The 10,000-nt window shown below is 46.6% G+C and overlaps 1 protein-coding gene across 2 annotated transcripts in view; it reads left to right on the top strand.

Moving 5' to 3' along the window:
• LOC143279409 (uncharacterized) overlaps positions 1-10,000 on the top strand; it is a 19,426-nt gene that overhangs the window by 4,357 nt on the left and 5,069 nt on the right. For both annotated transcript variants that reach the window (XM_076583450.1, XM_076583451.1), the window contains exons 3-6: positions 5,616-5,779; positions 7,208-7,307; positions 8,146-8,220; positions 9,768-9,875. In XM_076583450.1, the coding sequence (XP_076439565.1) occupies positions 5,616-5,779; positions 7,208-7,307; positions 8,146-8,220; positions 9,768-9,875 (447 nt within the window). The remainder of the gene's footprint in view (positions 1-5,615; positions 5,780-7,207; positions 7,308-8,145; positions 8,221-9,767; positions 9,876-10,000) is intronic.

Raw genomic sequence — 10,000 nt, 5'->3', positions numbered from 1 at the left:
CATATTCCGTTTTCGCGAAGAGAGGGAATTCTTTTTTAATGTCCCGTCACACACACTGGGTGACTGTAGACGTTCTTGCTGAAGTATTGATTTTCACCGTGAATCTTATCGTGTAATGAATAGATAAATTTATTAAGTGATTAATAAAAACTGGATAGAAGGGGCGGAAGAACTGCATGAAGAGTTGTAGGGAATAGGGTAGATGATCGGTGGAATAAAACATGAACATTAAAATAAATAAATAATAATGATAATAATAAAGTGCAATTGAAGAGCGTTACGTAATAAACTTAGCAAAAGAAAAATAATTCATTCACCACCCCGTGTACGGAGTGGTTCGTCCTCTGTTGGTCCCCACCGGCACCCAGCTCTCACCTATGGGTCCAAGAAGCTGCTAGCATGCGGCAGCGCCCAACCCCCGGGCAACGACATTGACAGGCTGGCTAAACTAGGTGAGGGTAGCCGAGGGGTCTCAAACCCTCGGTGAGTTGGGGCTTGTCTATCCAAGCATGTGAAGACTGGATCCGGCGGACTCTGCGGAAGAAACCTTCATGGTTCAACGGAGAGGAAGGCGGTTGCAGCAGAGCACTGTGGAGTGCTGAGGGCAGGATGGGACACATAGGACATCCTGGTCATCCACTGCATCCGTTTCCATCTCCATTCGTCTTGACCTCGTCTTGCCACTGGATACAGACGGTCTCGGCCAAGAGAGTGAGGTCGACGGTGCGCAACTCCTCCTCACTATAAACAAACTCATCGCGCAAGTCATCACTCATCCTTCATCCCATACCATCATTTTCCCCAAGCCCTGTGGCGACAGGCGAGCGACGAAGCGACAGGTGTGGGTACACTGGCAGTCGTAGCCGCGGACCTGCACACAGGCGGCTCAGGCCATAGGGTCATTTTTCACTGACTGGAGCAGCGGTGGAGATCGGCAGCCCCCTGAGCGACTGAGCAGCCCTCTTCAGGACAGCACTGCTCACCTCCATGGCATGAGGAAGGGGCTAGAAAAGGTGCCCTAAACATTGCCTGCTCCACACCACCCTAGTCAGCATATCGCGGCTGACGGGGACCCTACTCAACAAAAAAAGGACACACAAAGGAAAGAAAGAAGAAAACAAGGAGCACCCCATTGACCATTGCCACATGGAACGTGCGTACGCTTCTGGACAGAGGCGACTCAGACAGACCACAGAGACGTACAGTGATCTAGCCAGGTACAACATCGACATCACTGCCTTAAGTGAGACCAGACTGGCAGAAGAAGGCGAACTCTGTGAGCGAGGCAGAGGCTAAACCTTTTTTTGGAGTGGTCGCGGACCTGAAGAGAGACGTGAGGCTGGAGTTGGCTTTGCAGTGAAGACAACCCTCGTTGGCAAGCTGGCTGGCCCCCCGAAAGGAGTGAACGATCGCCTGATGACGATGAAACTCCCTTTATGCAATGGGAAGAAGTTTACCACCATCGTCAACGCCTACACGCCCACCATGACCAACCCGGATGAGATCAAGGACAAGTTCTATGAGGACCTGAACGCTGTCATCACCACTGTTCCCAACGCAGACAAGCTCATCAATCTTGGTGACTTTAACGCGAGAGTTGGCTGTGACAGCACCTCCTGGGAAGGCGTGATTGGGAAGCATGGGGTTGGTAACTGTAACAGCAATGGTCAACTACTTCTCCAGACATGTGCCGAGCATGACCTTCTTATCACAAACACCGTCTTCTGCCTCCCTACCCGTAACAGGACGTCAGGGATGCATCCTCGCTCTGGGCATTGGCATCTCATCGACTTTGTCATCGTCAGGAAGAGGGACAGGCAGGACGTACGAGTCACGAGGGCCATGTGGTGCTGGACAGACCACCGCCTTATCGTCTCCAAACTCAGCCTCCGCATCCAGCCCAAAGGACGGCCTCAGAGCATGAAAGCACCCAAACGCCTGAATGTCAACAAACTGGAGCTAGGCAACATCAAGCAGAGCTTTGCTGACACCCTGGAAGAACGCCTTGAGTCCACCGTGCTGGACAACCAGAATGTAGAGGCAGCATGGGGCGCACTGCATGAGACGGTGTACAACACTGCCATGGAGTGCATGGGGCCTTCTGCCAGGAAGCACAAAGACTGGTTTGATGAGAACTGCACTGAGATCAAGCAGCTGCTGGAAGACAAACGCCAAGCCTACAGAGCCCACATTGAAGATCCCAAGTCACAGTCAAAGAAAGACATACTGAAGAGTGCACGCAGCACCATCCAGATGAAGCTGCGGCAGATGCAGGATTCCTGGTTGAGCAACAAAGCTGATGAGATCCAGGGCTTTGCAGACAGGAACGACATGAAGAACTTCTATAACGGCCTGAAAGAAGTCTACGGTCCCCCCACCTCCGGATGTGCTCCACTCCTCTCCTACCAGAGAGCCAGTGTGGCTTCCAGAAAGAACGCGGGACTATCGACATGGTGTTTGCTGCCAGGCAGCTCCAGGAGAAGTGTCAGGAACAGAACGCCGACCTTTACTCCACCTATGTCGATCTGACCAAGGCCTTCGATACTGTTAGCAGAGATGGCCTTTGGAGAGTCATGGCGAAGTACGGATGTCCAGAAAGTTCACCACCATCATACGGGAACTACACGATGTGATGCTGGCCCGAGTCCAAGACAACGGAGAGACTTCAGAACCATTCCCTGTCTCCAACGGAGTCAAGCAAGGGTGTGTTCTTGCCCCCACCCTGTTCAGTCTCATGTTTTCAGCCATGCTGACTGATGCCTTCAGAGACGCTGACGTAGGCATTGACATCAGGTACTGCACAGATGGCTCACTCTTCAACTTCAGGAGGCTTCAAGCAAAAACCAAGGTGAGGACAGACACCGTCAACGACTTCCTGTTTGCTGATGACTGCACTCTCAACGCTGCCTCTGAAGCTGACATGCAACACAGCGTCGACAAGTTCTCTGCTGCCTGTGACAACTTTGGCCTCACAATCAGCACAAAGAAGACTGAGGTGATGCACCAGCCAGCTCCAGGAAAGCCTTACGTTGAACCAAACATCTTCATCAACGGGCAACGACTGAACGCGGTGGACAAGTTCACATACCTGGGCAGTACACTCTCTCGCACAGTTGTCATCAACGACGAGGTGAATGCCAGACTCGCCAAAGCCAGCGCTGCCTTCGGCAGACTCCATAAGAACGTTTGGAACAGGAGAGGCATCACCCTGGAGACGAAGCTCAAAGTATACAAGGCCATAGTTCTCACCACACTTCTCTATGGATGTGAATCATGGACGGTCTACAAACGCAACGCCAAAAAGCTGAACCACTTCCACACCACCAGCCTCAGAAAACTTCTCGGCATAAAGTGGCAAGAGAAGATCCCTGACACAGAGGTGCTCACTCATGCAAACTTGCCCAGCATCTACACCATCTTGATGCAGGTCCAGCTGCGCTGGGCAGGCCATGTAGTTCGCATGTCAGACCACCGGCTCCCCAAGAAACTGCTGTACGGCGAACTCTAACATGGCAAGCGCTCCCATGGAGGCCAAAAGAAGCTTCAAAGACACTCTGAAAGCTTCTCTGAAGGCCTTCAACATCAGCCACGACACATGGGAGCTGAATGCAATGGACAGACCAAAGTGGCGTTCAGCCGTCCACAAAGGCGCCAAATCCTGTGAGGCCAACAGAATCGCTGCAGCAGAGCAACGCAGACAGGCCAGGAAAAGCAGTGCCAGCAAGTCCCCGACAGCCGCCACCATCCCCTGTCCACACTGCGTCAGAACCTTCCGGGCGCGGATTGGCCTGACCAGTCATCTGCGCACCCACAGAGCCCAACCCACCCACCCCCAGGATGACTAGATGGTCATCGTCGATCCCGACGGACGAACCACACGTATCCCCACTCACCATCGGGACAGTGAATTCATTTCAAATGGATCCAGCTAGAGCTCGGTTTGGAAGGTAGTGTTCAATCCTGTCTTTTCCATCATTTTTATCTTCCCCATTTGAAGTCAGATATCCATTCACACCTGTAGTCGTGGAATGGGGGAAAATCGGAGTACAGTGCCTTTCTCCACACCATACAGGGCCTCGAACCCTGATAGACGGGCGCAATAGCCGAGTGGTTAAAACGTTGGACTTTCAATCTGAGGGTCCCGAGTTCGAATCTCGGTGACGGCGGCTGGTGGGTAAGTGGTGAGATTTTTCCGACCTTCCAGGTCAACATATGTGCAGACCTCAAGTGCCTGAACCCCCCTTTGTGTGTATACGCAAACAGAAGATCAAATACGCACGTTAAAGATCCTGTAATCCATGTCAGCGTTCAGTGGGTTATAGAAACAAGAACATACCCAGCATGAACACCCCCCAAAGCGAAGTATGGCTGCCTGCATGGCGGGGTAAAAACGGCCATACACGTAAAAGCCCACTCGTGTACATACGAGTGAACGTGAGGGTTGCAGCCCACGAACGCAGAAGAAGAAGAAAAAGAAGAACCCTGATAACTGGTGAACACATCATCGGAAATCCAACTCCTGATGACTGTGTCACGGTGCCTCCTTCTCAATTACTACCTCGGACTTCAGACTTCAGACTGCATTATGTCATCAGAAGAAAAAAAGAAAAGAAAAAGAAAGAAACATTCCCTTGCACATGAAGACAGAAAACCCAAGCATACCCATACGTTCCCTCCCCCTCCCTTCTTCCCTCGCCCAAGCCGCACCCTCCTCTCCTCCCCATCTTTGCATAAGCACACAGCACACACGTTAAACCTCCTTATTAATTAAGACGTTCTCTTGTCTTGTCCTGTCTCTTGACTTTTGTCTTCTTGACTCACTCTCAAAGCTAAGAAATGTCAACACAGCAGTTCCATACTCGCTTCCTTTCTCTGGCTCCCCATTCAAGCACGATTTCAATGCAAACTCTCGGTCCTTTGTCACAATTTCTTCGTTGATTCTTAACCTGTCTCTATTTCGTATCTACTTTCTGTCTGTTCACCATCCAGACAACTCCGTTCTTCAAGTGACAAGCGTGCACTGTCTGTTCCAAAGATTCGTACAAAAACTTAAAGTGAACGTTACTTTTATTTTGTTGCGCCTGAACAGTGGAGATCACTACCCTCACATCTCCGTTACACCTAAACACCCGCACTCAAGACAGCACTCAAGACATGCATTTTCAAATTGTACTTTTCTCACTGAAACTTTTCCATTTTCATATGCCTGCTGTGACTTTATTGCTGTATGTTCTCTTTGTGTTGATTCGTATGCATGTGTGACGATTTTAGTGTCTTTTTCGTCATGCCTGGTTCCTTGGTCTTTATTTTTGACATGATGTTTGTGATGTGCTTTGTTTTGCTGTGACTTGCGCCTGTGTGATTTAAGACTGTGATGGTGGCTGTGTTGATTTACATATTTCATGTCACTTAGTCTTACATATATATATTTCAACCAATGTCGTGTGAGGCTGTATTGACTTTGTTCATAGTTTACGTCAGTTAGTCTTAAATGTGTATATATTCTATTATAAAGCGCGGTGAGCCCCATCTGAGATGGGAGAGTGCTGCGCTATATTATAAGCCTGCATTTTATTGATTTATTTATTCATCATTATTAATTGTCTCGTCAACAGCTGGTGGGGCTGGCCATGTTCATCATTGGCGTGCTGATCCAGACGCAGCCCAGCCTGTCCAAGGATGCTCTGTCGGGACTCCTCAGCAACCTGGAGGACACGGCCAGCTCGGCAGGCGTTACCCTGGACACCTCCAACTTCAGCGCCGCTGATCTGGCTTACAGGTGTGTGCTGTGTGTGTGTGTGTGTGGAGGGGGTTGGGATGTGGAGGAGAGGGTGTATGTGGGTGGGTGGTGGCGGTGGTGAGTGTGTTGGCGGTTGGGAAGGGGGGTTGAAATGTGTGGGGATGTGGGATGTTTGTGTGTGTGTGGGGGGGGGGGGGGAGGGGGGTCATGGGTGGTGGTGGATGTGTTTGCTGTGGGGATAGGTTGTGTGTAGGTGTGTTCGTTTGCATGCGCGCATTCATATGTGACATTACAGAGAAGACAGCGAGAAAGCTTGTCTCGAAATTGAAAATGCCGCTTTTCTGGGCTTTCTGTTGTTTATTATTCATTCGTTTATTATGTTTCTTTCTTCTCTCCTTCTTTCTTAGTTTATTTTCTTAATTTAATGATATCTTACGTATGTAAAGAGCACTCTGTTCTCGTTTTATTATTTTTAGAAGTAATGTTAATCGTTGATAACTGTTATTATTATTAGCATTATTATTATTATTATTATTTTTATATGAGGAGGAGGAATTTTGTTTAATGTCCCGTCACACATACTGATGATTGTAGACATTTTGTCGAAATATTCATTTTTCGCATTTGAATATTATCCGGTTTGAATATAATTAGATTATGAAACTAGGAGAGGAGTGGGAGTCGAATGGTGGGGTGGGGAAAACAGAGTGGATGGAGGGTAGAGTGAAGTATAGATATTTGAAATGATCCTAATATAGAAGTACAATGAAAGACTTGAATTACAATCATCACCATTGTCCTCGTCGTCATCAGACTGCATCTTTCCATGTGCTGTAATTATTTTAATGCACTTACCTTTTATTGGTTATTTATTGATTTATTTGTTTACTTATCTATCTGTTTGTTTGTTTATTTATTTACTTATTTATTTATTATTCATCATTACAATCATCACCATTAAATCAGTCATCACCACCATCATCATCTTCTTCTTCTTCTTCTTCTTCATTATCATCATCATTATGATGATGATGATGATGACGACGACGACGACGATGATGATGATGATGATTACTATTATTATTATTATTATTATTGTTGTTGGTGTTCTTGTTCTTGTTGTTATCATCATCAGTATTATTATTATTATCATTATTATCATCATCATCATCATCACCATTAAATCACAGTCATCACTATCATCATCATCATCATCATCATCCTCTTCTTCATTAGCATCATCATCATCATCATCATCATCATCATCATGACGACGACGACGACGATGATGATGATGGTGATGATTATCATCAGCAGCAGCATTAGTAGTAGTAGTAGTAGTAGTAGTAGTAGTAGTAGTAGTAGTATCATTATTATTATTATTATTATTATTGTTATTATTATTATCATCATCACCATCATCATCATCATCACTATTATCATCATTATTATCGTGACCCATTGCAGCTTCACCATCGCCCTCATCGTGTCGGGTCTGCTGCTGGCTGCCATCTCCCTGCTGGGGCTGATCGGCACCAAGTACAGCTTGAAGCCTGTGCTCATTGTGGTGAGGGCCCAGTTAACCCATTGACTGCTGAGCCTAGTATAGCTGCTTTATAGGGCAAAGATATATACAGCATGGCGAAAAACAACAACAAGAACAACAACAACAACAACAACACACACACACACACACACACACACACACACACACACACACACACACACACACACACACACACACAATGATAACGATGAGGCATACTGACGGCGTGATTGAAAAAAAAAAGGCTACTGATAACTTCATCTTGACAGTAGTTTTATTGTTCACGTCATTGGTAAAAGGGGGGGTGGGGGGCGGGGTTCGCTGACGTGAATGATGTTTGTGCTCTAGTGTCGTATATTGATCATGATATCATGCAGATATTTGAGCACGGCTGTTGATGACGAAATTGAAAGCATTCGACTGTTTTGGCTGTTTCGCACAGAAAAATATTTGTCGTGACAAAGAGTGACACGAAACGACACGACACGACGCGACGCGATACGATGCAATACGATACAGCGCAACGCAACGCAACGCTACGCAAAGCAACGCAACGCAACGCATTACAACACTTTAAAAGCTATCTCCGAAGAATGCAACGCAACACAACGCAACTCAACGCAAAGCAAAGCAAAGCAATGCAAAGCAAAGCAAAGCCTTATAAGCTATCACGATAGAAGACAAGACAGGACAGGACAGGACAGGACAGGACAGATAAAGGGCAAGATAAGGCAAGACAAGGTATGGAAACATAACACAACACGACACAACACAACACAACACGACACAACACGACACGACACGACACAACGCAGCGCTGTGTTGATGATAATAATTACACGTGATGCACGTGTTTCAGTACTTCATCATCGTGCTGGTGCTGTTCTTGGCTCAAGTCATTGTCGTCTTGATCATCGTCATCGACCGAAGTGCGGTGAGTGAGTCTGTCTGCCTGTCTGTCAGTCAGTGTGTCTGTCTGTCCGTCCGACGCTCTCTGTGTCTCCGTTTCTTCGTTTGTTATTTTGTTATCTCAACAACAACAACAACAACAACAACAAAAGAAAAAAAGTCTATTACAATAATTCTATCTGTGCGCATGTATGAGGGTGCCTGGTGAACTCGGGGGCAAGTGTAAGAAATGTGTAGTGTCAGTGAAGGCCTTCTGTGTAATTTTCCCTGCACTGATGGAGTGGAGTCTCCCGTCGGACCGACGGATGAGTAGGCAGGCAGGCTTATCTGTCGGTGTGTGTCCTCATGTGGAAGAAGAGGCCGATTCTGGACGCGCAGCACTTCCCACAGGTGTTGCAAGGGAAGACGTCGCCAGAAGTTGAGCCCTGCTTCCTTCGCTCACGCTTTTCCTTAATGGCCAGCGTTCTCTTGTTTTCATACGTCTATAATTATCTTAATGCACTTACCTTTTATTGTTTATTTATCAATTAAATGAAAAAAAATATCTATTTATTCATTTATCATTCATTCATTTGTTTATCTATTCATCCTCAAAGCCTGACTGAGCACATTGGTTTAAGCTGCTAGTCAGGCATCTTCTTAGCAAATGTATTGTTGCGCAAATGGGTAAGTCCGAACGCAGGGACGCCTCCTTGAGAAACTGAACTGAACTGAGCTGAGCTGTGTCAGCGAGTGGAATCCTTTGGCGCGCATGGCGCACGAGCTGAAATAACACAATGCAGGATTTCTTTATCTCGGTGCCACCACCACCCGCCATCATGACTCTCTGCCTATGCCTCCCCCCCTCTCTGTCTGTCTCTCTTTCTTTGTTTATCTCTGTCTCTGTCTCTCTCTCTGTCTGTCCTTCTCTCTCTGTCAGTCTGTCTCTCACAGTCTCTGTCTCTGATTTTGTCCCACGGTCTGTCTGACTGTTTATATAAAATTATTCATAGAATATAATCGGTTACTGCAGAGAGATAAACAGATGTCTCTGACAACAAATGACAACACTACAAGATGATAATAGTATGGTAGTCATTAGTGATGTTGACATGATAAAAATAACGAAAGTGAAATTTCACCACAGATAAATGAACAGCTCACACGCGCGCGCGCGCGTGCGCGCACACACACACACACACACACACACACTCACACAAACACACACACACACACACACACATAAACACACACACACACGCACACACACCATACATACATACATACACGGGCGTGCGCGCGCACACACAAACAATACACATAGATAGATAGATAGATAGATAGATAGATAGATAGATAGATAGATAGATAGATAGATAGATAGAAAGAGGGGAGAAAGAGAGAGAGAGGGAGAGAAGGAGAAAAGAACGCAATAACAACAATGACGACAATGTGGACAGTGAAGAGAGCAATGCTTAATGATAATGACGATGACGACAACGACGAAGAGACGCCGATGATGACAATGATGACGACGACAATGATGATGACCTCGATGACGATGATGTGAAAAGGCTGTGTTCTGTGTTTCAGTTGGACGACGCGATCAAGCCAAGACTGAAGGACACCATCACAGACGACTTCACGGGTCTGGAAGGTACTGACGCCACGACGCTCATGTGGAATGGCGTCATGATGAAGGTGAGTCACTGATGACGTAATTGGGATCGCCCTCCATGACATCACTCCGCACTAGGTTTGTTTGTTTTGTTTTTTAACACTAAATAAATAAATAAATACACAAATGAATATATAAATAAATAGAT

The sequence above is a fragment of the Babylonia areolata genome, chromosome 2 (assembly GCF_041734735.1).
Source record: "Babylonia areolata isolate BAREFJ2019XMU chromosome 2, ASM4173473v1, whole genome shotgun sequence".
Lineage (NCBI taxonomy): Eukaryota > Metazoa > Mollusca > Gastropoda > Neogastropoda > Buccinidae > Babylonia > Babylonia areolata.
The sequence above is the reverse complement of the archived record's forward strand: the minus strand, read 5'-3'. Positions and strand labels throughout refer to the sequence as shown.